The sequence below is a fragment of the Malurus melanocephalus genome, unplaced genomic scaffold (assembly GCF_030028575.1).
Source record: "Malurus melanocephalus ecotype Western Australia unplaced genomic scaffold, MMel_1.1 scaffold_162, whole genome shotgun sequence".
NCBI lineage: Eukaryota > Metazoa > Chordata > Aves > Passeriformes > Maluridae > Malurus > Malurus melanocephalus.
In genome coordinates this window covers 1,138,865-1,165,815 of record NW_026623394.1, presented here as the reverse complement: position 1 = coordinate 1,165,815, position 26,951 = coordinate 1,138,865, and the positions used below count along the sequence as shown (strand labels likewise).

The window sequence follows — 26,951 nt, the reverse complement described above, 5'->3', positions numbered from 1 at the left end:
CCATTTGTTCAGTTTCTCTCTCCAGCAACGTTTTCCCTCAAGGGCACATTTCAGGCTTTCCCTTTGTTATTTAGTGAGGCCCTTTGTCCTGGAAGCAGRTTTTTAACGGTCAGTGTCTGTTCTATGACAGCACCAGAAGGACCCATAACTAGAATTCACCCTTCAGTGAAAACGGCTGTTATTATTTTGAGTGTGTTAATTGTGATGCAAATACCCTCTTGCTGTATTTCACAATACTAGGTCAAAATGATCTTGTCAGAAGTCTGACTGGAAATCTTACCCCTCCCTTCTGTTTCCTGTTGTTAAAGCTTTTGGATTGGAAGCTTGTAAACAGAGTCTGGTGTCCAAGCAAGACTTCACAGAAAATGAGGACAAAATAGGTTGATAGTRTTTTGCTGTGACCAGGTCCCTGATGGGAATGTGTAACCTGCTGACACTTCCCTTAACGGCAGTAAGAAACAACCTTAAAGGTTTCCTGGAAGGAAATAACTTTCTGTGAAATTTAGAAAGGTTAAAAGTGATGCATTCCTCTTCATGATACATGTTTTGATTTGAATGAAACCCATCTTTGTTCTGTTCTCTGCATCAGGTTAACGAARTATTATTGTTGTTTTATGCAGCTAAGTGTGCTTGGGCTGGGTGTGTTGTCTGATCCCACTGCACCTTTTGAGGTGGCTGCAAGTGCTGTGCTGATCACCTGCCCTGGTGAGCCCTGAGTTAKTGCCAGGAGCAAGCAGTGGAGTGGCTGGTGTGGCCATGCACAGATATTTGCCTCCCTGGTTCAGATCCCAGAGCTCTTCTAACTTGAACAGGAATCTGGTCCTGTGCTCAGTTCGTGCCTCTAGTGCTTCTGGCGTAATGCCTAATGGTGGGAAGGCCCTGATGTCTGATTTTAGTGATTTGTGTTTATTTATTTATTTATTCTTACCATGGTGAACTTGACCATCTGTCAGTTAACCACCATCACTYATCACTTCTGGGTTTTGCTTTGTTAAAAGTGTCCCTGCCAGCCATCCCATAGAAGGATACAGAGAACTCCAGAACACTGTCCTTTCCAAGATCTTGAAACATATAGTAGATGTAAACCCTCACAAGCTGCTCTGGAGGCAGGTAAAAACAAAGAAAAACAATCAAGGACATACAGCAAAACTGGATCCCAATATCTTTTCCGGGACTGGTGTCTCCCAACCCYGTGTGCAGTCACAGCTATATCTCCAAACATTGCAGAGATGCTAGCAAGTGCAAAGGGAGGAAAACTCCATCTCCAGTAAACCTTTAGTGGGACTGGGGAATTGTTTTGTTTTCTAGACCAGCACATATTGCTGTTCGTGGTGTACATTTTAAAACATCTAGTCTTTCTGGGGCTTCTTTATGAAAGCCAGGCTCATGATATCAAGGGTTAGAATGCRTCTTATATTCATCAAACCCTCAATGGAAAAAGCATTGCTCTTTTTTCCTGTGTTCTCCCATGCACCAGATCTGCTTCTTTCCATAACATTAAGTGCTGTTCATATATATGTGCCATACAAGCACAGTCGTGTAAGTATGGCTTTTGGTGCTAATAAATATTAGTCCTGTCCCTCAAGAACTTTTCTTGAAAAGCAACACCCAGGACTGGATCCAGTCCAGTGACAAATGTGAGGCTCTTTGTGCAGAGACAGCTGTATTTAGGCTGGAGCTTTGTTATAAAAGTGTCTGTATTGTAATTGTTTCGCACAGTAGCAGTGTCAAAGCAGCTGCAGCAATAGTCATTGCCTCTTGTGTATTTTGCTTCCCTCCTTGCACTCTAGATGTTAATATACATTTGTGGATTCTTGAACTCATATCCTTAATGTAATCCTAAATATCCATTTGAATGGATATTTCGTTCATTTGAAACATGCTGGTTTTTTCTTTGTGTCCCCTCCATCTTTCCAGTCAAAAGAACTACAGATAAAGAAGCAGTTTCAGGATACATGCAAGATCCAAACCAGACAGTACAAAGCACTGAGAAACCATCTGCTGGAGACCACGCCAAAGAGTGAACATAAAGCTGTCCTCAAACGGCTCAAGGAGGAGCAGACCCGGAAGCTGGCTATCCTGGCTGAGCAGTATGATCACAGCATTAATGAAATGCTCTCTACACAAGCTGTGAGTCGCCTCCGAGGGACCCAGGGTTCCTCAGCCAAAGAGGGATGTTTGCATTTTAACCGCTCTGTATCCTGACAGCAGGCTTTCTGCTTCCTTGCTGCACACGCCATCCCCTGCACAGTCCTTCCTCTGTGTTTAGAAAGTGGAGTTCAAATGCAGAGGAAAGACTTACCACCCCCTCCAGGCAGGCTGAAGCTGAAGCTGCTGTTGCAGAGATGCAAAGTGATGCATCTGTGTGGCCAGAGGTCTGCTTTTGCATGAAACGTGGCAACATAAACATCCCTGTTAGAGCATCATTAAACAGTGTGCAACTGGCTGTCTTAACTAATTTGGGTTTTGATTTGTTGATGATACCAACCAAAGCATGCCCCGCTAGTGGAAGATGCTCATTGAGTCATGGAGGAATCCACAGTTTTGACTGTAAATCTGAGGTCAAAGTGTTGTGAAAGTTCTGTGATTCCTTCTTTAAGAGATTCCTTCTTTAAGGAATGACCACATGAGCAATGCTTCAAGTCCTTGCTATGGCTGAATGTGCACTTTCCTTTGCAATTCTTGAGTATTGCGTCCTGCTCACATCACTTTGTACACAAATTTAACACTGTGAGGCAGGGTAGCTGGCTTCATTTACGATGGGAAGGTTAAAAGTTCAGTATCATATTGCTTTTAGGTTTATTTCATTATATCCTTGTGCCCAAAGTCCTGCATTGGCAGGGCTATGGACTTAAGTCTCCTGGGTAGAGGTAATTGGTAAATCCAGTAGAACAGAGCAAGAGAGCTTCTCTTTGCCTGTAGCRAAAGGAGAGCTGAGGATGTTTGCACCTCCAGCAGTCTGGTCTCTGCAGTGTGGATCGTGGTTCCTGAGGCGCCACTGCTCATCAGCATCACTTGCATCAGTGCTGTGGGCTCACTGTCACCAGTCTTTGTCACTATAGGTCCTCTGTTCAGCGAAGCGAAGTACAATAGAGACCAATTGTATTGCTAAGAAAACAATGTCCCATCCCATTCTCCCCCTCACCGCGGTCCTCCCCTGGAGTGTCAGCAGTGGTTACCCCATGGTGAAACGTCTCTATTGTCTGTCTTTCCCAGCTGCGTTTGGATGAGGCACAGGAAGCAGAGTGCCAGGTTTTGAAGATGCAGCTGCAGCAAGAATTGGAGCTGCTGAACGCATATCAGAGTAAAATCAAGATGCAGGCAGAAGCCCAGCACGATCGGGAGCTGCGTGATCTTGAGCAGAGGGTGTCCCTCCGCCGGGCCCTCCTTGAGCAGAAGGTAAAGTGGGCATGTGAACAATCCTTGGCATGCTCCATATTTCAGATCTAAAATTGCATTTATCAATGAGGGAGAAAGTGCTCTTCCTTTGCTGTATATAGTAACACAGATCATTTGGGTATTTGTCTCTCTGGRGTTGAAAGCTCAGTGACACATAGGCTAAACTTTCTGCCAGCTCAGCCCTCCTGAGCAGCTTCTGGCTGGGATAGAGCTCCCTAAAGTGTGCCAGAGGGAGTCGTGCCTCTCTGGGCAGAAGGGAAAGAGAACTGTTCTGTCTCTGAGCTGGAGATTGGCTTCCCTGGCCCATCAGAGGACAGGCAGTACCAACCTAAAGCTGGGGGCTGCAGTTTCCTGTGAAATTACGAGCAAACTGAAGTAGCCAAAGCCACAGATACAGCACATCTGCTGCTCCCCAGATCTCAGCTTGTAGTTGACTACCTGTGTTCAGGTGCTCGTTGGTGAAGTTTGCTTTTCTGTGCAGTGCCACATGTGTGTGTAGAAATGTGAGTGGCCTRCACAGACCAAGGGAAGGAAAATGCCCCAAAAACTGGTGAAAGGAAGTGCAACAGCCAGCCTTCCTCCTGCAGTTTTTTTTCCCCTTTGACTTCCCCTGTGGGTGTCAGCCATTGCAATTCACACAACTGTTCCCAACTTTGTTCATCGCCCATTAAATTAGGGCAATTACTCTGTGGCCCTGAGGTTCTTTACACTGAAATTCTTCTGGGGACTAATGGATGGATGCTGGGAAGTCCACAGAGCACTGTTCCACCTCWTGGCCAGCCGAGGGAGCACCCCAAGGAGACAGCATGGCCCTGTTTGGCATTTTTCTTCTGCAAGGAGACAATGACTCTCAGAAAATCGGCRTATTTGTGAAAGCAGAGTTCCTATGTGTCACCCGTGTGCAATAGCTGTCTTTAGACACCACTGTTGGTTATTTTAGTCCCAGCTCCCGTCACAGCCTGGCACGAGTGTGGATTTTTCTGGGGGTGCATTGCCCTCTGGTGGCATGAGCTGCTTGGGGAGGAAGTGCCACAGTGAGCCAGTGCTCCCTGTTCTGTGGGAGGATCATATATTGCAGATAGTGTTAGAAATTGCAGTGACTCAAAAGAAACCCACATCAACCAGTAATAATGTTGTAGAAGTCTTTCATTGTGTACCAGGATTGAAGTCTTTGTGCATGGAAACCCCCTGTGGAGAATTTGGCATCAGTAACAGGGATAGGAAGCTTAGCAAWATCTCTAAGAGAGATAAAACGATAAAAATAACACATAGCATAATTTTCTATGTGTTTGTGTCCCTGCATTGCCTTAGAATAGCAAAAAAATTGATGGTGCTTCAGCTTTCATAGGTTCCTGWTGCAATATGTGCAATCTTGGCACATGAAAATCACAAATCATGCACCAGCAATAACACCTTGGTGGGGTTCCAGTCACTTGGCAGCGACTCAAGGGCAAATATGTGGATCCAGAGGCAGACACATCGTTCTTTTGCAGGGGTGTTTTTTGGGAGGAGAGGTGATGTTCTGTTTTTGTAAGAACTAAGAGTTGCCAGTGTTCTGGTGTGGGTCCCTCAGTGATGTCACCTGGTGTTTGCTGGCATGTGCTAACTGAAGCTGGCAGCCAGAGAAAGGGCAGGTATGTGAACAAGATGAATGTCTGCATTTATATGCACAAATAAATGTGTAGCCTGTGGCAAAGTCAGTACTTGGTGTTCAATAATAAAACAGATTTCTCTAGTTAGTGTATGCATAGCAGTCTGCTTCTTTTTCAGCAGGCTGCTCTTTATTTTTGGTGGTGCCTGTCACCATAATTCACCAGAGCACATGTGCCATGTCCAACCCTGGAGTAAGGAGGGAGTAGCCAAACCCCATTGATGCAAAATGTTGTTTGTGTTACACCAGCAATGAGCATGTCCCAAGAGTGTCTTTAAACGACTTCAGTTTTAGTCATTTCCTCCCCACATGCTTCAGACACTTCATTTTCAGAGTGGTTTGACTGATGTCACTTTAACACAGTGTCAGGCCTTTCAGTGAAGTTCAGTTGCACCAAGTCCTGTGTGTTACATTGTCACTGAGACTAGAAATGGTCACKTGCTGAAGACATTGAAAAAGGAGGATTCTGCTTAGATAGCTGGGCAGGGAAAAAAACAAGCAGAGCATTTTAAAGAGCTAATGTTAGAGAAGGCACCTTCTTCCTGTGCTGACTTTGAGGCTTCCAGCTGGAATAGTGAGGAGGGCTGCTCGGTGCAGAGTCTGTCACTCACCTAGAGTAGCAGGCAAGTGGAGAAGGAGTTTCTGAAAGCCCCAAATGGCTCAGGAGATGACTCATACTGGAGCAGATTGTTTCCAAAATTCCAGATGAAATTACTTTGCATATTCCCTGACTCAGGCAAGAGAGTGCTTACAAGTACAAGGCTCTGCCCAGTGCCTTCAGCGCAGACCAAGATAACACCTATTGGCCATGTTGCTGCTGACAGCAGGGAGATGCCAGTGAGCTGTGCTAAAAGTCTTGGCTGCTGCTTTTTACCCATTTGGTCTTTTTCACTGAGTCCAAAAGTGGCTTTTTCAGTGCTGGCAAGAAGATAATGGGTTTTGGTTCTCCACCTGACTGCAAAGATTTCAATAAGCCAGGCTTTCATCCCTGTCTGATGGGTGTCAGGAGGCCGTAGTCCTGTGTTTTCAGTATTTAGAGTGCTGATCCCAGTGCCCCTACCAAAGTAATCTTGGATACCAATTTGGAACAGTGTTACAGGGGAGAAATTGGAGTTGCCAGCTTGCATATCATCTAGCTAATAATCTGCCACACAAACAGCATTGCCTATGTCCTTCAGCSTTCAGTCACACACCCTGGAGAAAGTTATCAGGGCAGTGAAATATGAGAAAACCAAATTAGGAAAGGGGTAGATAGGAGGTGATAAATACATGAGCTAAGAAAATCTGGCTGGTGAACATTAGAGAGGAAGCTGAATGTGGGCTTGTGCATTGAATTCTGGAGAAAACAGCAGTCATGATGATAATCATCATCAGATTCAGCTACAAATAGTGAAGGTCACAATAAGCTGTGTTGGCAGGCTGCACCTGAAGGCACTTTCCCAGCAGGCTTCTATGGAAGCTGTAGAYTCTGCTGCATCTTAAAAGGTTAATCTACGTCAAACCATTGGTATCAGTGCAAATTTTGGATTTGCATCCCTCAAATTTGTATATTCATCGGGGACCAACACACTCCAACTGCTGTTCACCATTCTTTGGCCTGTGTGGGTCTGTGGGACTTAACCCTTAGAAAATTCACCCTTTTGTATTCAGAACAGGCTGCGTGTCCATGGACATCTGATCTAGAAACAGTTTCATGCACCAACACAGGGAGCAAGTCCCTGGGTTGCTGTTACAGGTCCTCCAGAGGCTGTGCCTGCCYTGCTGCTACAGATTTGTCTCTTTTTTTTCCTTCCTAGATTGAGGAGGAGATGCTGGCATTGCAGAACGAGCGCACCGAGCGGATACGAAGCCTGCTGGAGCGTCAAGCTCGCGAGATCGAAGCCTTTGACTCAGAAAGCATGAGGCTAGGTTTTAGTAATATGGTTCTTTCTAATCTCTCCCCCGAGGCGTTCAGCCACAGCTACCCGGGAGCTTCTGGCTGGTCCCACAATCCTACTGGGGGTGCAGGACCTCACTGGGGTCATCCCATGGGTGGCCCACCGCAAGCTTGGGGCCATCCAATGCAAGGTGGACCCCAGCCATGGGGTCACCCCTCGGGGCCCATGCAGGGGGTACCTCGAAGTAGTGCTATAGGGGTCCGCAACAGCCCCCAGGCTCTGAGGCGGACAGCTTCTGGGGGACGGACGGAGCAGGGCATGAGCAGGAGCACAAGTGTTACTTCACAAATATCCAATGGTTCACACATGTCTTATACATAACTTAAACAATAACTGAGGGTGGCAATTCCACTGGAGCTGTCTGCCAACAGAAACTGCCTACAGACACCAGCCCAGCAGCCTCCTCAGTGCGGTGCTGACGTGTGGAAGCTGGGTGCACATGGAATATTGTATTCATTTTGTAAAGCATTACGTTTTGTGTTTACTAACTGGGATGTCATAGTATTTGGCTGCAGGGTTTGGGGGGGTGGTTTTTGGTTTTTTGTTTTGTTGTTGGTTTTTGGTTTTTTTTTTTTCTTTTGGAGGGGTCTTGGGAGGGCGTCTGAGAAATATATGCAATTAGTCAGAAGAGTTGGCTGGTGGTCATCACACTGACAGGACAGAAGGGCCTCAGACTGCCCTCATCATGCCATCCATGTAGGAAGTCTGAGGGAGAATGGAGACCTCCTCCCATGTCCACAAATTTCGATCTGCCACCCTGCAAAAAACCAGGCGAGCTGCCTTTAAACCAACATCCAGGGGAGGAACAGCTGGATCTTCTGTTCCATTTTGATTTGTCATTAAATTGGATAAATTTCTAGGGTATTGCCTCTGCCAAGAGGCATTTTCAAAGAGTTGTAAGTGAGGAAGAAAGTGAGAAGAGAGGCCAAGAGACACCAGGGCTCAACAAGGCCCTTCTACCCAAGTGCCCGCTCCATGTCGTGTAAGAAGTGACGTTCTCTCAGAAGGCACTGGTCAGCTTCACGAGAACTCTGTAGGTAAACCTGTCTGGAGGAAACAGGCTAGGAATGTTTGAAATTGTCTGTCTGCTTTGGCACTCCCTGGCTGTGCTGCTGGTAGCTCAGATGAGGTTGGGCRGAGGAGCGTAAGTAATGCACTTGTACAGCTAATACTGTGACATCTCATTTTAGCTAAGCATCAGAATAATTCTTGGAGCCCAGCGTAGTCCTTTTTGCTCCATTCAGAAATGTTTAGACTTTCAGCCAATCAGTCTCAAATGCCAGAGGTGTTTTGAAGGATGCCATAGTCACAAAATGCCATTGATCGGGTTTTTCATTATTACACTACATCCACCAATTTATTACCTTTTTGGCTTGTTGCAATTTCCTGTTTACATGTAGCGTGTAGCCAACTGTTGAAATGTTTAGTTGCCATGGTGTACCAGGAGGAGCTGAGCCAATGACTCTTTCCCAGCTGATGACTAACCCACATCACCACTGTAGATCTTGCTGCATGTGAGGCTCCTTTTTTATTATTTTCATTGCTGCAATACTTCACAACCTCTACAGTCCCTTGAGATGCTGTGATATTTCGGCAGCGTATCGCACCGTGTGAGAAGGCACTACTTCCAGAGGGCTCATTGGAGCTGCTGTACTACTGAAAGGAAGCAAAGGAGGTTGTGAAACCCATACCRTGATAAGGGGTCAGGGAGTCTCATAACTGAATGACTTTGTGGCATCGTGTCATCCCTAAGTGCTGGGAACCAGAGATGCCCCCATGCTCTCGTGCCAGTGCCAGGACGGTCTGGGTCAGCCAGGACTGTGGGAAGAGCAGGTAGATGAAGTTTGGTTTGAGGCGAAGATTTCCGTCTTGGGGACTGACCAGCCAGGGTTCTTTGTAAATGTTTTTCCTTGCACACTAATCATCTTGAAGAAAACACTAGCTGCTAACTCTAGGATTTGCCTTTAATATGTTTATAGGGCTCAAAAGCGAGGTTTTCCGAATGTTTGTCCACGTGACATATTTATATAGTAAATAGTGTCTCGCTGCTGTTCAGTGCTTGACAGGACGGCGTTCTTTCATTGGCTAAATTAACATCCACTCCCAATCCTTAACTCTCTGCCACTGTCYGGTGAATCCAGCTGGAATTTCTAGCATCCTGATGTAGCGTATCACTCTAATTGAAGATGGAAACTACCAAAACATGTTTGAGCAGCCCCTTRGTAAGGAGTTTTGTAGTACTAACAGTTGACAGAAGCCTGGGATGAGGTGTGGGTTCCATGGAGGTGCCTCTGGATYCTCCCAGGGGCAGGTGGTAACTGTGAATTGTCCTGTCCTTTCCTCTGCTATGTCTTTATGTGGAATTGGATGTTTTGGGGTCTTTCTTTTGCATTGCAGTGWTGTTGAAATGCAGCGAAACTCATTTAGGAAAGGTACCTGTGTTTTCCTAGGTTTGAAAAGAGAGACAAAACCAAAATGAAAGGCCAAAACTGTTTTGGGGTTCACCATGTGAGTGTGGAGGGTGTGCCCAGAGCATGGTGCTAACACAGCATTTTGAGTTCAGCTCCTCTATCCCAAACAGCAGCAGCTACAGTGGGCACACAGGCTATACCTGCAAGTTCAGTGGGTTCGTTCTGCTTCTGTTATGGTTTGAATTTGGTCAAAGTCTCTGGCTTAAATTGAGCTACTTCAACAGAATTCTCTCAACACATCTCTTTGTGTAATGTCAAGCATGACTGAATGCTGAATCCAAATGATGGCTATCCCATATTGGCTTTTTTTGTATTCAAAAAGAATTGTGTAGTAACCATTTTTACATGTATATCATGTGCAGACCTGGACTATTCCAACAAGTTAATATTTTAATTAAAATAGTTTGCAAAAACTGATTCAGATCAACTGGTCTAAATGTGTGTGTCCCTGTGTGTACGTGGGGGAAGAAAAGCTGTCCCAAAACTGCCTGATCTCRAGAGGAAGCACCTCATTACACAGCTGTAGCCAGAGGAGCTCAGGGTCAGGCTCTGCCTTAGAGGTATTTGAGGAGGCCCTAGGTGTTGAGAATTTTAATGTATCTCAGATTTTTTTCTGAGATACATGAACAACTGTGCACTAGAGAGATGCAAACACTCTCTGAATCAGTTTGCAAACTCTTTATTTTTAAAAGTGAGGCATTTTTAAGTGAGGCCAAATGCTCCATATTGTGCTCATTGCAGTCATGCCCTAACTTTGGTTTTAAAATTRCTGTAATCTGTAAATTGTGGAAACTACTCCAGTACCTCAGCAAAGATGTTCTCTTGCATCTCTTACGTTTGTATTTAACACTGGGGAACTCTTCTGTGTGGACTACTTTGCAAACTTTATTGCAGTATTTTAAAATCACCAGCTTGACCCTTGAAGTCTCTTTTCTGTGGTTACTTTTCTCTCCCCTCTGCAAAGACCTGAAGTTCTGGTGTAGCTTAGCCCAGAGATGGAAAAACAGAGTAGCCAGCATTTTTATCTCTTTCTGATTCGAGTTTCCTTTGGTTTTATTTCAAATCAGTGAAAGGGACCCTGTTTTCCCTGTTCTCCGTGGTCCCAGGGAGCCAGCAGCCACCTCTCCCTTCCATGTTGAACATTACATGCTTTCCTCTCAGATGCAGCGCTGAAATGGAGGCCACAGCTCTGTTTCACCTGCATTCCYTCCAAGCCTGTGAGCTTCAAAGAGGTTGTACAACTAAATATGTGGTGTGATACCAAACTTCTCCACAGAAAAATTCCCTGCAGCCATTACTTGCCTGGCTTGCGGCCAGGCTGGCATCGCTCTGTGTCCCACCCMCCCAGCCCTCGCGCGCCGGAAGAACGTGTGCTGCACACTCGCTGTGACCTGCACGGGGGTGCAGCCAGGGTGATCCTGGGGCTGTGCTGTTGTTTAACCCCCCAGGATCCATCGCTCCCAGCCCCTCAACCCTGCTTACGTGCCATTTCTTGAGAGGCAATAAATCCTATCGTACCACTGTCTACCATTACTCTGTTGAATACGCACATCTCTCTGGATATATATATGGTATCTCATTTGTATATATTTATATACTCTGTATGTACGTGTGTGTGGGTATAGGTGCACACACACCTCATGCTGTGCATTTCTGTCAGGGCACTTCAGTTCTGCTGTTCTTTAGCGCTCCTGTTTGTGAGCAAAAGCAACCCCTCAGCAGGGCTCTCGGGGCGAGGGCATGGGCATGGCACAGGCTGTGCCAGGGCTGAACCCTCGCTGAAGTGCAGCCCTGCTAATTGCAGCTTGCTTTTTCTGGGGCATGAGARGGTAGGGTAGCTGCTGCGGGTGTGCTGTGAAGGAGAGGAGGGAGCTCCCTGAGGGTACCAGAAAGTCAGAAGGCAGCAGAGAGGAAAACAAGATGGTTTAGCGATAGGCGAGCAGGGGAGGCGGTGAGTGGGCCGGTGAAGTGCTCAGCAGGCTGAGCTCAGAGTCCCCAGCTGCGTCTCACCGTGAGAGATCACAAGCCCGGCACGGTCTTGGCTCGCTGCACCGGCACTGGCTTTTGGCATTCCTGAGGTGGAGCCGCCGCTAGCTCTGAACACTCTGACTGCCTTAGCGTGTGTCTGATACCTGGAGGTTCTTAGGTTGTGTGGAGGGGCAAAAGAGAAGCTCAAGTGGAAGATTTAAAGTACATGTGTGTGTATGATCTATACATTCAATATTTACACACAGAGATGCTCTTGGCCCGTTCTTTATTCTGCTTAGGCCTATGTGTTTGTCACTCGAGTCCAGCCAGCAGCGGACAGCCTCGTTCCTCTCCTGGGTGCTTGCTCTGCAGTTCTAGGAAATCTTGCCCTGGTCTTTCTCATAGTAGAGGGGTGAGTGCCATGCTGGACACCACCAGCTCCTCAAGCTGTGAAGACCCTTCTGACCTTCTCCTTTGTCCTCTACAGACCCCATCTTAGGGAGGCATCTGGCAGTTCAGGGGATAAGCAGCTCCCGCCTGTGTCAGGTCACGCATTTCCCCCAAGGACGCCCCGCCAGCTCAGCAGAATGCCAATCCTGGGCTCTCTTTGTGCTACCAGAGAATTCGGAGGCAATTCTTCACCCTGTCCCTTTTGGAAGATCTCTTTTGAGTTTTTACGAGAGGCTCAGGTTTGGTTGGGTCGTTCTTACCCTTTCCCAAGGAGTGGTGTTGTCTTTAGCTGTGCTCCTGTTTGTGGGATGTTCCCATGCCAGTGTTGGCCCGCAGTGAGCCCAGAGCTGTGTGCCAAGGACAGAGGAGCAGTGGATACCCAGGCAGGGATACTGGTCACTGTCCCTCTGCTGCGGTTGTTTTGAGTTTGCACTTTTACGAATCGATTGAGCCGGAATCTTTTGAGAAATACATGTGAGGCGCTTTGGAGGGTTGGGGGTTGMTGTTTACAGCCAGAAAATAAGAAAACCTGATAGATCTAGTGGTTCTAGTAAACATCACCTCACCAGGGAGCGGTGGCTGCAGATAACCCGGGTTCCTGTTGCGCAATGAAGTTCAGCCAGCTGGGGCTGTGATGCTGCCTGCTGCATCCCTGCCCCCTTCTCCGGGGAAGGGCGAGCCCTTTGTCAGCTAGAGAGGGACTTAGTAAATCGGATTTGCCGGCAAACAAGCACCTTAACCACTGAGCTGTGGGTCTCGATACTTGCACTTCACCTGAAGGCTCCCTGGAGGGGAGAAGGCAGTTTGGGACATGACCATTGGCTCTGCACCTGCCTGGCATCCTCAAAACATCCTAAAGCCATGTCCCAGGGAAAACAGACCCCAATGTCACCTCCCGCTCTCCTTGCTTTCTCTGAGTGCACACAGTGAGACCAGGAACCAGGAGGGCCGAGTATTGCCCCCATGGATGTGAACAAACCCAGGGGGAAACTTCCCCCCACCTCGCCCCTCYGGCCCCCTGCCCCACTCCCCACCCTTGAGTACGGGTACCTCAGAACATGCACAGTTTGAATTTTCACTGACAATTAGTTTAATTATTGTCAGTGAAAAGAATTGTAATTAACTGTAAATATGTAGTTAACAAATTGACCTAGTTTCTGTATTTTTTAAGTTTTTGTACTAAAATTTATAGATACAGTATGTGCCAGCTAGCAAAAAGCTACTGTAATTGCCAGTCGTAGTTCAGCATGCACCTAATCCCTGAGACTTGTCCAATGATGCTGTAAGGAATTTGTGCTTAAATATTGCGAGCTGGGGAGGCCAACAGCCGCTGGCCCGGGGCTTTCAGCTTCCAGCTTCCGGCTGGGTTTTCCCTGGTGGCTGTGTGGAATCTCCTTCCCTTGAGCGTCGTGTGCCGCACAGAGGGCAGTGCGAGGGACAGAGCAGTGGCTTGGAGCTTGCTCTGGAGCTGAACTCAACAGGAACCAAGTTCAGGTTCTTTGCTGCAGTTTAATACCGGCTTTGTGACTATGTTTTTCAATCTCTCTAGAAATGATCTGTTTTTCCCTTTCCAACTGCTTTTGTCTTAAATCCGAGTTCATCTAAATCTACTGGAGGAAAAAAAAAAAAAAACCCAAAACAAAAAAAGACTTTGATTTGAGATCGTTGCCTGCTTTTAGTGCCAGGATCACACATTTCTATGGCAACTCTGAGCTCAGCAGAGTGCAGAAATCAGCGCAGGGTTGTTGACAAGCTGAAGTCGGCGGCCGCTGTGTCTGCACGGCTCCGGCAGAGCCTKACTGTGGCTGGTGGCAGCTGCCAAGGGCGAGTTTGGGGTGCAGTGTGGTGGCTTTTGGGGTTCCTGCTGTTCCTGCCCTGCCACAGCTGGCTTGCCCTGCAAGACCTGCTGCTGAGTGAGGGTGGGCTCCTAGGAATGGTCAGGATCTATGCTCCGTGTCCTGTGGCAGAGGCAAGCGTGTGAGTCAGTAGCTGTGCTGAGCATCCCAGGAAGCTGCGAGCAGAGGAGTTTGAGCGCCGGTGAGGCCGTGCTCTCTGGGTCTGGCTGTCCTGGAGGTTGTAGGGAATGGAAGCTTGTAAGGATTCAAGGATCAGAGAAGGAGAGGCAGACGTGCGCGTACGGGTTTGGCTTCTGGCAAGCAAACCACCCGCTTCCTTTCTTCAGCTTTTCTTCCCTCCTAACCCCCCACAGCTCTTCCCCCTGCTTGCTTGGAACAGGAAYTTTTTTTTTTTTTTTACCTGCCTAGAAACAGCTAAAAGATGGGGGGGCAGCCCTGATGTAAATAATTAACGTTGCAAAGTGAAGTGTGTATAACATAAAAGGCTACAGCCCTTTGGTGACTTGTAAATGCTTTGAGAAGGTTGTGGTAAAGATGTGGAGGGGCCAAGCGACCTGCCCGGCCCCGCAGCCATCGCTGCCCCACCGCCACCGCGGGGCCGGGGGGTCGGGACCGGATGGGGGGACACCCCGGGCCCCTTGGCAGTGGGACCCCCCCTCGGTGTAGTGGATGGGAGGGTAGCGTAACGTGTGTAATACGGATAGGAGAAGCTGTGTGAGGTGTGTATAGTGTATATTTTTTAAAAATAGCTTGCTTGTGTTGTGAAGATTTTAAAGACAAACTTGAGAATTCTAGCCTAACTATTAACACAAGTTTAACATCAGTTACCCCACTGGGTTCAGAGCCTCTTGAATGTATATTCCTTTTTGTAACCTAAATGACCTATTCTTCTACCAGTCAGCCAGACATCCTATTTATATTTTTAATTTTATATATTACTTTCCATTTGTTTTCATTATTTCCAGCATGTTTCTGGGTTTGGGATTTTTGTTTGTTTGGGAGGGTTTGTTTCTTTTTGCACAAGCATTGTGTGAAGTCAAGGAAATGTTAACTCAAACCTGGTATTTTCCAACCTGTTCCCCCTCCCCTTCCTCTCCTCCACCCCTGTTGTGTTTTTTTTTTCTTTCTTCCACCAACAGTTTGGGATTTTTCTGGGCTGGGATGCAGCGGGTGGGAGGAGGGGATGGCTCTTTTCCATTTGCAGCTTTTGTGCAAATGCCAGGTCTTTTTGCCAGTCAACTAAAAAAATGCTTCACTTGCTGGTTGCTTTAAAAAGAAAAAAAAAATTAAATAAAAAACAAAAATGTAACCTTATCAGTGCGATGTAGACCCCGGCGGGAGGAGGGGAAGTGCACACCTGTAGCCACACACCTCTGGCTTTGGCTGCAAAACAAAAGCAAACCTTTCCTGGCGAGGAGGTGACCACAGGGCAGCTGCTGCCCGAGCCSGTGGAGGGTTTGCTGGGCTCGGAGCTGTGCCGGGATCGCCGTGCCTTGGGCTTGCTCTTCCCCCCTCGGCACCCGCCTGTTCATGTGCACAAACCCAAGAGCTGCCTGCTGATGACAGCAAAGCTGTTGCTGCTTTTCCTCTCCTCCTCCTCCTCCTCTTCCTCCTCTCCCCCTCCCTAAGGAGGTCCAGCTCCCCGACAAGAGCTCGCCCAGCACCCGGCCCCAGCGCCGTGGCCGTTTGCTCTGGGGCATTATCCAGGTATGGCCGAGCCCGGCCGGTGCCGTGCTGTGCCACAGAGCATTAGATAGAAAAAAACACACACATATCTGCTGTTTTACTATGAACACTGGTCTGAGGTTTCCAGGCTCAGCACCACGGTGATGGGCCACGAAGGATTTAACCAGGGGAATTAAACTCCTTCCTGCTTCCGTGTCTGGTAGCACCAGCTGGTATGAGTGAATCTACAGGTGTGCGTTTTCCTTCTTGTAGAAAATGCCACGAGCACTAACTGGTAAGGCTTAATGTACAGTATATTGTCAGTATTCTGGTATTCTTCTGGTTCAACATACATTATAGCTCATATATAACCTGTATTAATTGTATAGATTGTGCATTTAAAGCTGTTACCAAGTTGTCAGAAAATAAGAGAAGAGAAAAAAAAAAATAAGGTCATATGTAATATTTTGTTTGTAAGTATCCTTTGTATCATAGCAAAGGAAATGTTAAAAAAAAAAATCAACTGTAATAAAGTAATTTTAGTACACGGAGTGTCTGCCTGCCTTTGTGAGACCTTGCCCCGGGGGGCTACCGCGTGTAGGACCTCTGCCAGGTGAACACGGGGGGCTCGACGGGGGGACCCCCCCACCTGCGGGGCCGCGGCAGCCCCTTCCTCCGCTCCTCTGTCCGCAGGAACTCGGCCATGGCCCTGAAATAYTCCAGCACGGCCTCGTGGGCCCAGCAGCGCCCCGGCCCCCGGCGGGGGAAGCYGCAGTGCCCCCCGTGCGGGGTCAGCAGCAGGAAGAAGTAGGGGCTGCTGCGGAAGAGCTCCCGGGGCAGGCTCGGGGCCGGGGGGCCGCGCACGGGATCGTCGGCGCTGCAGAGGCACAGCACCGGCACCGCCACCTCGTCCGCGTCGCGCAGGGGCTCGTTGCGCTCCCAGTAGCACTCCCAGCTGCTGGGGCGGCTCCGGCTCCGGCAGAAGAGGGTTTCCTCCAGCTCCCGCARCGAGCGGCTGCCCAGGAGCCTGTCCGTGTCCACCACCTCGGCCAGGGACCTSGCGTACCTGCGGGGATGGGGCGGCCGCTGTGGGCTTGGGGGTGCCACCGGGGGCTGGGGGCTATGGGGACGCTGCTGGGGACTTAGGGGATGCTTCGTGGGATGGGGGCCACAGGAGTGTTGGCAGCGGCTGGGGCATACTGCCATGGGGGCTGAGGGTCTTAGGGATGCCACTTGGAGCTGGGGGTTACAGGGATGCTGCCGTGGGGGTGCCACCAGCTCGTGTGCCCATGGGCCACTCGACAGTCCTGGCCCTGCCCGCAGGGAATAGGGGTGACCTCGAGTGCCCCAACAGCAGAGTGGCGTAGGGGCCTGTCCCAGCCCTCGCCAGGGATCCTGGAGGGTCCCCACAGTGCAGCCCAGGTGCCATGACAACGGGCCACAGCCGGCGCTCCCTTTCCGTTGCCGTGACAGCAGCATTAGCAGTGGGGATCGAGAAACAGGGAGGGGGGAGACCCTCTGCTGCCCACCCCCCAATCCCCATCGCTGCAGAAAGCACTGTATCTGCTGCACCCATCGGGGCTTTGCTGCAGCTGCACCTGCCACCTGTTTGCTCCCATATTTTGGGGTTTGCCTGCATTTTTTTGGCCCCCATCTGCCCACCTGCAGGGTCCCTTTGCCCTCCACAAGCCCTCAGCACCACCTGGGGAGGTGCCACTTGCCCGAGGCCTTGGCCCAGGCTGCTGTGTCCTGTCCCAGCCCGTGCTCGGCCCACTCCAGCCTGGCTGTGTTGGGCAATTGGGAATCCAGACCCCTTGGGAAGGAAGGGCGGCTGTCACAGCCCCCTGCCCACCCCCAGGGCCCACGGGAGGGTTGGGTACCAGGGACAAGGGGTGGTGCAGGGAGAGGGGCCAGCCCCCCTCATACCCGCAGGGTCCAGCATCACACAGGGGCTTCACCAACCCCTCCCAGGAGTGACAGATCTCCCAGCTCAGGAACCCCAAGATGCTGCTGCAGCCCCAGCCAGGCTGGGGACACATGTGGTGGCCCAGCTGGCCCCATGGCAGCCGGCTGCAGGCTGGTGTTCATTAACCAGCACATTTTGCTGCCCTCAGCACCTCCGCCCCTGCACTGGGGTTCCCGGTGACAGCAGCAGCACCGACCTCATGCACACCCCGGGGAGCACCGAGGGGTTCCCAGGGCACCCCSCTCCACCTTCCCAAGCCCAAGGGAYTCCACTGACCTGCTCAATCCCTGCTTGAGGTGGAGGAGCAGCGGCCACTCGTAAAGCCAGGGCATCCCGGCCTCAAACCAGTTGCGGCCACGGAAGATGGGGGAGAGGCAGGCGGCGGCGGCCAGGCGGCTGGAGGAGCCGCTCTCGCCCAGGTAGGCGAGCAGCAGCCCCGAGCCCGAGCCCTCACTGACAGCCAGCAGCGAGGCGGAGGGGTGCCGGCACCGCAGGTAGGTGACAGCCTCCCGCAGGTCCCTGGGGTCCCCGAAGGGCTGCAGCCGGGGCGTGGTGAGGGGGCAGCCGTTGTGGCCGCGGCGATTGAAGATGACGGGGATGAAGCCCCGCTCCAGCGCCCGCAGCCCCAGCTGCAGCAGCCCCGCCGTCACCTTCCCTGCAGCGTTGGGGATGAGCAGCAGCACCGGGCTGGAGACCCCCCCACTGCCACCCGCAGCCCCCCACGGCCCCACCAGCCAGTCCAGGGCCACCAGCCCAGCGTCGGGCAGCTGCAGGAGCTCACGGGTCACCAMCGGCTCCGGCTCAGGTGGCTGCAGGAGCTGCCACAGCATCTGGAGCCGGGGCCAGCGCGGCCACGGCCAGCGTCCCCCCCTCAGCGCCGCTGACCGCCCCAAGCTCCGCACCAGGTGCTGGGCCAGAGCCGAGGGCTTGCAAAGCAACCGGCAGTGCCCCCAGCCCTCCTCGGCCATGAAGGGGATCCCCTCCTCCTCCTCCTCCTCTTCTCCCACGTCTCCAGGCAGCTCCAGCCTCCGTGCCCAAAGGCACCAAGCCAGGAGGCCCAGCCCCACGAGCACCGCGGCCGCAGCCACCAAACCCTCCGGGGACAGCATGGAGGCGACAGGAGCCCCGGCCGGCAGCCCCGACGGTCGGCGGGTTCGCAGAGCGATGGCGGGGCCGTGCTGGGAAAGCCCAGCCCCGGGGCTGGGCAAACAGCAGGGCTGTGCCGGGGATGGCCGCCAGCAGGGCCAAGGGGACTGGGTGAAACGGGAGGGACACGTGGCCAAGCCCTGCCCGGCGCCGGGGGGGCTGAACCCCCTGCAGCAGCCACGGACCCTCGGTGGGCACAGGAGCCGGGGCACGGGCGCCCGTGCAATGCTCACACCTTTATTGATACAAATGTACAAGGACACATCTTACAGTGGGGAGCGCAGCCCCAGCACGGGGCAGGACGCCCGGGGAGGGGGTCAGGACGCCCGGGCAGGGGGGATCCGCGGGCGCCCCAGTCCAGTGTAATGCCGTGGGTGGCCCCGGGGGGTACCGGCCACCCAGAGAGGGACTTGGTGGGGGGTGGGGGTACAAGGCCACCGCCGCCACGGACAGCTACAGAGGCTATGTACAGGATAAGTTAGGCGCACACCGCGGGGCGGGCGGGGGGCTGTACAGGGGGCGCAGGCACCTACCCCGCAGGCTGAGCACTGGCTCCTTGGCAGCACGGGGGCGTGAGGAACCCAGTGCCCCGGCTCCCCGAAAAGGCCACTGGCAGCCACGCTTGCCCCAGGTGCCAGCTGCTGCCCGAGGGAAGGGAGAAACTGAGAGCGCGGGGGCCGGGGCGGGGGACATGGGCTGGCGCTCACTGCTTTTTCTCGCGCGTGGTGATGGTGACCAGCTGCTTGGCGGCCTTGGCAATGTCATAGGCACACTGGATGACCTGCTGGGTCAGGAGCTGGTAGTCCACGGTGGCGCCGGGCTCGGGGGGMACGGTCTTGCGGCACTCGCTCTGCAGCCGGTAGGCGCTGGCGTTGAGCAGCCGCAGGGAGCTCCGCACCGTCTCCAGYGCCGGTTTCTGTGGCAGAGCACAGGAGCGGTGTCAGAACCCACGCTGAGGGTGCTGACAGTGTCTGGTGGGGATCACCCCCATCATAGGGACATGCCGCCTTCCTACCTTAGGGAAGAGCGATGCCATCTCCGTTACAGCCGAGTGGATCTTCTCCGAGCAGGGCACAAAGCTGGGGGCAAGGAGAAAAGGTCAGAAAGGACAATGGCTCCCGCCCATGGTGGGTGACAAGGCATGGCCCTCTGTGACCCCCTTGGTGTCCAGAGGGACCCTGAGGCTGTGCCCCAGGTGTACCTGTCATGCTTCGACTCCTGTGCTGCCCGCAGCAGCTCCTGGATGTTCTTGGTGACCTGCTCCGTTTTGAGGATGACATCCTCGGTGCTGGGCAGCCCAGGGTCCAGCTCCCCGTCCAGCGGGTCCAGCTCGTGSGGGAAGTCCTCATCCTTGCTCAGCTCCACAAACCGCTTCCCCTCCATGCTGYAGGGACCAGCCAACCACGCTGGGTGTCAGCCCCGTGTCCCTGTGTCCCCACACACCCTGGTGCAGCCCCCAGCACCACCACGCACCTGATCAGAACCTCACCAGCCTGTGTGTTATCGTAGTCGCTGTCGGTGCCGCTGCCGTGCCGGTCCAGCTTGCTCTGGGGAGGAGAGGAGCAGAGTCAAGTCCTGCCCAGCCCCATCCCCACACAGGATCGGGGGGGTCTCCCCACCCCAAGAGTTGCTCCCCGTCCCCAATACATCACCATGTGTCGGGCACCATCAGGCGGGCAGGAGAGCAGCGGGGAGGATGGAGGGAAGGGCACCGAGGAGGCAGACGGACCTTTCCGCATCTGGAGGGGGAGAAGAGGGAAAGGCCAAGCTCAACAGGGTGCAGGAGGGTCTGGAGCCGACCCCGGTGACGTGCAGGGGAGGAYGAGCACAGGGGACACCGCCACCCTGCATGCAGGAACATCCCGCAGCCGCCGTCCCTTGGGGAGGTCCCCGGCCTGACCCGGGGGGGTGCAGGGCGGCGGGGGGACGGGACATCCCAAAGGCCACATCCTGGGCAGGCGACAGCCACCATGTCCCATGCAGGAGCCGCCCCCGCTGCGGCCCCCTTACCCGGTACACGCTGGCCGGGATGTGCATGGAGTACAGAGCCTCGTCCTCCACCTCCTGGCGACACACGAAAGGTTACGGCCCCGTGGGGTGGGACCCAGCACGCTGTTGGGGCTGGGGGAAATTGCTGCACCCCAAAACCCTCCCGCCCACCCCAGCACACTCACGCCAGGGCTGAAGGGCTGCAGCCGTGTCACCAGGTCATCCACCGGCTGCCCAAAGGGTTTCAGCGCCGAGCCCGGCTCRTACATGGAGAAGGCCTGGCGATCCCGGCGGTGCGGGGGGGCCGTGCTTGGGGGGTGCCCGTGCTCCKGCCGCTCGCTGGGGGCCGGGGTCGGATGTGCAGGACCAGTCTGCTGCCGGATCTGCGTGTTCTCTGCCTGCAGCTTGTGGATCTGCAGTCGGCACACCAGGGAAGGCATCAGCGAGGAGYAGGGGGGCACGCTGAGGAGGGGGTTCCCCAGGCCCCACACCCACCTCGCGCTGCAGCCGGCGCAGCTCGTCGCTCAGGCTGTTGTTCACCTTCATCAGCTGCTGCACCTTGGCCTCGGAGGCAGCCAGAGCCTTCTTCACCTCCAAGTACTCCTGCAGCGTGATGGGGCCATCCGACAGGTCGGAAGAGTCCATGCTCTGCAGGGAGAGGAGCTCAGTGTGAGGTTCCAGAGCCAGGGGTGCRGGTGGGGGTCCCGGCCGGGGCCCGGGCTCACCCTGGCGCGGTTGTTGCGGGAGGCGTTGCGCAGCAGCTCCTGGTCYGTGTCCTCGTCAGAGGCAACGCTGTCGTAGTCGTGCTGGTCGTCCAGGTCACTCTGGCTCCGCAGCGAGTAGTCGAGGGCGTCTGGGGGAGGGCAGGGGGGCGCTGAGCACAGGGCAGGGGGCAGCGCTSGGCCCAACCTCACTGCCCTCCATTCCTCACCTGTGGGGCTCAGCAGACTCTTCCCCTGCTGCCGGCGCTTGGCTTCCCCGAGGATGTCGATGAGCAAGGTGGCGAACTCCCTGGCGTTGAACCTGGCCAGCTTCTGCCGGCCCTGGGGCAGGAGGGGGAACAAGGGGTGAGTGGAGGTCTGGGCAAGCAGAGAAGTCGCGCCTGGAGGGGCCCTCACCTGGTTACGCGTGGCCGAGTACTCGGGGTTGACAGGGAGGAAGGGGACGGCGCTGCGCTCCGTCACCAGCGTGCTGTGGTTCTGCGTCGTCAGCCARACTGCAGGAAGGCACCTGGGGTCACACCCCGGGCCACACCGGGGCTGGAGCCCCCCGGCCATGCAGGCTGCAGGGCCCGGAGCCGGCAGGACGCAGGCGCGGGCGCGGGGCCAGCCCGCCGGGTTTGGGAGCAGAGCCCGGCCGGGCTGACGGGAATCGCCTCCCCCAGACACCCAGCAGGGCCAGGGTTCCCTCTGCGCCCCCCAGCAGGACCCCTCYGTGCCCCTCACCCTTCCAGGCACCAGCTCAGCACCCCCCAGCCGGCGGGAAGAGGGTTTGACACCTCTGTTGGCACCCGCCCCGAAACAGAAACGGGTCAGCCCCCGCCCCGTCACCCCCAAGAGCGAGGGCACCGCTGCAGGCTGAGCCCCCATCCCCGGGGGATCCCGGCACCCACCTCCGGCAGCACCCCAGCCCGGCACCCAGCGGCGGCCCCTCAGCTGAGCAAACCTCCCCGGCCGTAGGAATGAAGAAGGAGGGGCCTGCGGTCCCGGCRGACGCTTCCAGATCGGGGGGAGCGCGGGGCTCAGCCGCGGCCCCGCCGCCTGCTCCTCCCCGCGCCGCCGCGCCCGCCCCGTCCCGGCCCCGGGGAGCTGCGCCCCGCGTCCCCCGCTCACCCGCGTCGTTCTCCCGACGGTCCACCTCGTCGTACACGTCCATGGCCAGCTCCTCGAAGAGGCGGTTGCTGAGCTGCAGCGGGACGGGGGAAGGCGTCAGGCAGGAGGAGAGGAGCAGGCGGGGACGTCCACCCCCCAGCCCTGCCCCGGCCCCACTCACCGCCTGCAGCTTCTTCTTGGCTGCCTTGGCCAGTTCAGAGAGGTCCAGGCTGGGGGGTACGGGGAGGGAGGAAGCAAAAAGTGGGGGTTATTCCTGGCCTGCTCCCACCAAAACAGTCCCCATCTGCACCCCACCAGGACAGGGACCCCCCTCAGGCATTGGGGGCTTCATCAAGCAGGGCCGGCGGGCAGGCACAGGGGGATGAGGTGGCAGAGGGCGAGCGGGACCCCCCTCCCYGARTGCCCCCCGGGTGTGGGCTGGGCCRAGCGGCCAGGGCTGCAGGGGGGRCCCATGCCAGCAGCATGGGGGGCCCCCGGAGCCGAGCGGACAATACCTCTGTGCCATGCACTTTGGGCGCACCCTGCGCTCCGGAGAAGGCAGCGGAGGGAAGAACAGGATAAAGGCGGACGTTAAACGCGCGGGCACGCCGACCCCCCGCCCCCCAGGGATGCTCCAGTGACTGGGGTCCCCCCTCAGCCCAGCGGGGACACTGGGGGGGACATGGGACAGGGCAGCGGGGCCACGGGCGCCGGGCGCTCACCTGTCAGCCATCTGCGGGATGATGTAGTGCCCGTTCTTGTGGTCTGCGCAAAGAGAGGGGTGGTCAGTGGGGCCCCGTGGTCACTCCAGGGTAGCCCCCTCACCCCAGACCCCTGCGCTCACCCGGCTTCCTGCCGCAGAGGTAGAAGGCCAGCCGGTCGGTCAGCTCGTACTGGCACTCCACCAGCCGCTCCGCCAGCTCGTGCTGCGCTGCCTGCCTGTGGGAGGGCCGGCAGGGGTGATGCCCACCCTAGGGGTGGCTGCAGGCAGGGGTCACCCCCTTCCCTGCCCTCACCTGGCATAGTCGATGGGGGTCCGGCCATTCACATCGGGCGCCCCAGGGTCGGCACCGTAGACCACCAGCAGCTCTGCCTGYAGGATCTGCCCGGCCTTGGCGGCCACGTGCAGTGGCGTGGTGCCCTTCTCCTGCAGGCATGGGCAGCCTCAGAGCCGCAGCCCGCACGTGGGATGGGGCTCCAAGATCCCCTCTTGACCCATTCTGGGGTGCCCAAGCCCCAGCAGCACTCACCGGGTGGAAGAAGTTGGCCTGGGCACCCAGCGAGAGCAGGCGCAGGCAGGTCTCCAGGTTGCCCGTCCGCACGCTCGAGTGCAATTGCTGCGGRGGAGAGGGCTGGTAATGGGGGGATCCGTCCCCACGGCCAAAGGGGGTCCCTGAGCCCCCACCCCACCTTGCTGAGGTCCTTGGCAGTGACACCGTCGTCATCCCGGCAGGGCAGCTTGTGGACGAAGGCCAGCATCTGGTACTTGGCACGGATGAACTCCGACTTGGTGGGGCTGGGGGTGGGCAGCGGGTTTTGGGGTGAGRAGGGGGTTCCCAGCCGGGGCTGAGCCCCTCCCCACAGCACGGGGGGCACTTACTGCACTTTGTCCTGGGGGTTTGCCTTCCGGCGCCCGCTCTGCACCTGCGCCGGATCCAGCAGCGAGTGCTCCCAGATGGAGTTGGCGCCGTTGCTCGCCAAGGTGTGCACCATCTGCGGGGACAGGCAGGCCCGGTGGGCACGGGGGTCCTGCTGTGCGTGTCCCCACATCCCRGYGTCCCCAAYACCCACCTGGAGCAGGGTGGCGGGCCAGGGGCTGTGGCGCAGGTGCTTGACGATGGAGATGTGGCGGCCCAGGCTGCGGTGCACGCTGCAGCACTCGTCGCAGATGAGCACCCCGCGGTTGATGGACGCCCAGCCAGGGTCTGGGGGTGGCACGGGGGTGTCAGCGGGTGTCCCCTCCCCATGTGGTCCTCTCACCATCCATCCAACCAGCAGGGGGGATGCGTTGCCACAGCAACCATTCCCGTGAGATGGAGAGGGGCTCAGCCCATCAGCAGGGGAAACCCACGGGTTTCCCATAGCAACCACCAGCCAAAAGCGGGGCAGGGTTTGGCCCCCCACCATCAGGAGGGCGGCCGGCGGYGGGGGTGATGCCAGCACACCCTGAGCAGGGACAYTCTGATTTGCTGWGAGGTCACTCACCCCCTGAGCCTCTGGGTGGGTGTTTGGAGGGTCCTGGACAGGGGCAGTGTGCCCCACAAAGGGTGGGCACCCCCAGTCCGTGGGCTCCTACGCAGGGGTGGTCACCAGCTCTGCAGCCGCAGCACCCCAGTGCAGCCAGCGCCCAGGACACCCCAGCTCTGGGGCAGGTGCCATGGCCCCCCACGCTGCCGTGCCCCTCCAGCCCCGCCGCTGGCCCCGGCCAGCCGGACTGGAGCCCTTTGTGTCCCCGCCGGGAACAAAGGACCGTTTGAGCAGCCGCGCTGGCCCCGCGCTGGCACCGGCCCCGGCACTCGCGGGGGCACTGCTCCCGGCCAGGCAGCAGCTCCCCACGCCTGCACCCCAAAAACGGGTCCTGGGCACCAGGGGGTCCGGCACCCGTGGTGTGGCCGTTTGGGCTGCAGCTGTTCACACRAGCATGAGGACAGGATYTGAGGACYCCCRCTGGGTCACAGCCCCCCTCCCCCCRAAAGGCAGCCACGCACGGGGTGACAATGCTGAATCGTCCCCAGGTGTCCCCTCTGCCGGGCACGACTGGGGGGAGTCYTACCACCCTCTGCCCAGCCCCACCCCCTCCCCTTGTTTCTGTAGGTCCTACACACACACATCACACTGTCCTACAGGGGGGGCAGCCCCAAGCCCGGGGATACTGGGGGGTGACGGCACTGGCCAGCCCGATGGCCCTGAGGGGTGACAGTGACCCCACGACCTCACAGAGGGAGGAAGGCAGGCAGGCAGCCAAGCCTCCCCCACTTCCTTCCTCCCTGCAGGGTCCCGGACCCCTCCCCACGCACCCCCCAGAGCCCGGACGACAGCGTTTTGGGGGGCACGGCATCCTGCCACGCTGCAGTGCCCCGGGGCCGGGGTGGGGTGGCCGGGGGGAGTGGCGGCCCCCCCAGCCTGGCAGCCCCGCGCACGCAGATGGCAGCGCCTTGGCAGCCGGTGCGGCGGCATCTGTGCCTTCGCGCCCGCTGCCCACGGCCACCGCCGGGAACAGGACGCTCCGTGCGGGGGGAGCCGGCCCGCGGCCCCCCGACCGGGTGGCTCCAGAGTACCCCTGGGGCAACACCCCCTCCCGCTCTGCGACAGCTGGCAGGTGGTGGGATGCGGGTGGGCATTGCAGCAGCTCGGGGAGCGCCGGCACAGGGACACCCCAAAGCCTGGGAGGATCCCGGAGTCCAAGCGAGCTCCCAGCACCTCAATCCCCGCACCGGGATGGGGGCTGACACCCAGCACTCGGCCCCGCGATGGCAAGGCTGGGGCCAACCAGCATCCCCGCACGGGGCCAAGGGAGCCCGGGCAGAGGGATCAGAGCACCCCACGGGCACCCCCCACRCAGGGCCAGGCAGCGCATCCCCGGCAGCGACAGCGGGTACTCCCAGCGCGATAGGAAACGGCCTCTGGACTTTATAACTCATTTCCTCCCATGGCTGCCAGGCGATAAGAGATTGGAAGAAACTGGTTTCCATTTCCCCTGGCCGCAGCAGGGAGCCCCGGCACCGCCCCGGGAACCCCTGGCCCCCCGCTCGCCCGGCGGCACGGGGGATGCCTGGAGGCAGGGCAGCCTTTCGCCCACGCGTGCCGACAGCTCTCCTGGCAGGATCCGGCCATTGGCACGTGGCCGGAATAATTTCGGCACAGYCTTGGCCCGCGGGCAGCTTTCCGGGGCCGGCTCGCAGACCCGTTCATTCATTGCCGTGGGGCCACCTGCACCGGCCGCGGGCAGGTTTGGGGTCCGGCCCTACCGTGGGCAGGGTTTAGGGGGGCCAAACCCACCGTGACGCCCACGGGCTCGTGCCCGGCGTGGGGGCTCGTGCCCGGCGTGCACCGGCACCGCCGGGGATGGGAACGGTCTTGCCCAGGCTCGGCTCTGGCTTGCAGCGCGGCGGCCGCCCGGCTCAGCCAGCCGGCACCGCCGAGCCCGGATCCGGCTGCGGTGGGTGCTGCCCGTGGGCTGCTGCGGGGAGCAGGAGGGTGGCCCCCGCCATCGTCCCCTTTACAGGGTCACCAGCGCTGCCGGCAGCGACCGGCGCGCCCCCAGCCTGTGCCAGCAGCCCCCGCGCTGGGGTGCGAAGGCTGCGGGTGGTGCAGGGGGGCGGTGGGGGCATGCGGGGTGCATCGGAGCGGCACGGAGAAGGGCATGCGGGGGTACCGGGGCTATCTTGGGGGTGTGTTAGSGTATTCCAGGCGGTTAAAAGGGGGTGCACCAACGGGGTCACGGGTTTCATCGAGGCGTTTCACCGGGGGCATATCGGAGGGTTCCTGGGGGGCAGACGGGGGACTCAGTGAGGGTCCCTTGGGCGTGCAGAGTGGGGTGCAGAAAGGAATAACCAGGCGGATCCTGGGGACACCCAGGGGGTGCAAAGCGGTCTCGAATGTGGGGCGGAGAAGGAGACGCAAAAGGGTTAATGGGGAGCAG

At 56.3% G+C, this 26,951-nt stretch overlaps 3 protein-coding genes across 7 annotated transcripts in view; 1 reads left to right on the top strand and 2 right to left on the bottom strand.

The window, feature by feature from the left end:
- The window catches only part of TAOK1 (TAO kinase 1), a 64,839-nt gene extending 53,436 nt beyond the window's left edge, over positions 1-11,403 (top strand). The window contains exons 18-20 of one of the 2 annotated variants that reach the window (XM_057371986.1): positions 1,918-2,130; positions 3,217-3,399; positions 6,847-11,403. In XM_057371986.1, coding sequence (XP_057227969.1) covers positions 1,918-2,130; positions 3,217-3,399; positions 6,847-7,308 — 858 coding nt within the window. In that variant the 3' untranslated portion in view covers positions 7,309-11,403. The remainder of the gene's footprint in view (positions 1-1,917; positions 2,131-3,216; positions 3,400-6,846) is intronic. The other variant, XM_057371987.1, reaches the window with a different exon arrangement.
- Positions 11,404-14,885: 3,482 nt separating this feature from the next.
- Positions 14,886-18,607, bottom strand: ABHD15 (abhydrolase domain containing 15). Its single transcript, XM_057371993.1, has 2 exons — positions 17,640-18,607; positions 14,886-16,463 (listed from the first exon to the last, which is right to left on the bottom strand). The coding sequence occupies exons 1-2, from the start codon at positions 18,470-18,472 to the stop codon at positions 15,986-15,988; spliced, it is 1,311 nt and encodes a 436-aa protein (XP_057227976.1). The 5' UTR covers positions 18,473-18,607; the 3' UTR covers positions 14,886-15,985.
- A 116-nt stretch (positions 18,608-18,723) lies between these two features.
- GIT1 (GIT ArfGAP 1) lies at positions 18,724-24,442 on the bottom strand. Of its 4 annotated transcripts, XM_057371988.1 has the most exons (21): positions 24,101-24,442; positions 23,910-24,022; positions 23,720-23,825; positions 23,560-23,646; positions 23,326-23,456; positions 23,154-23,248; positions 23,032-23,074; positions 22,825-22,851; positions 22,491-22,539; positions 22,331-22,403; positions 21,617-21,714; positions 21,430-21,541; positions 21,224-21,351; positions 20,994-21,146; positions 20,684-20,911; positions 20,520-20,573; positions 20,162-20,248; positions 19,983-20,056; positions 19,711-19,893; positions 19,525-19,588; positions 18,724-19,425 (listed from the first exon to the last, which is right to left on the bottom strand). In XM_057371988.1, exons 1-21 carry the CDS (start codon positions 24,434-24,436, stop codon positions 19,213-19,215), a joined length of 2,454 nt encoding a protein of 817 aa, XP_057227971.1. In that variant the 5' UTR covers positions 24,437-24,442; the 3' UTR covers positions 18,724-19,212. The 4 variants fall into 4 exon arrangements, with proteins under 4 accessions (XP_057227971.1, XP_057227974.1, XP_057227972.1 ...); XM_057371991.1 differs by lacking the exon at positions 20,520-20,573; XM_057371989.1 differs by lacking the exon at positions 22,825-22,851 and having other exon boundaries at positions 24,101-24,441.
- Positions 24,443-26,951: the final 2,509 nt, after the last annotated feature.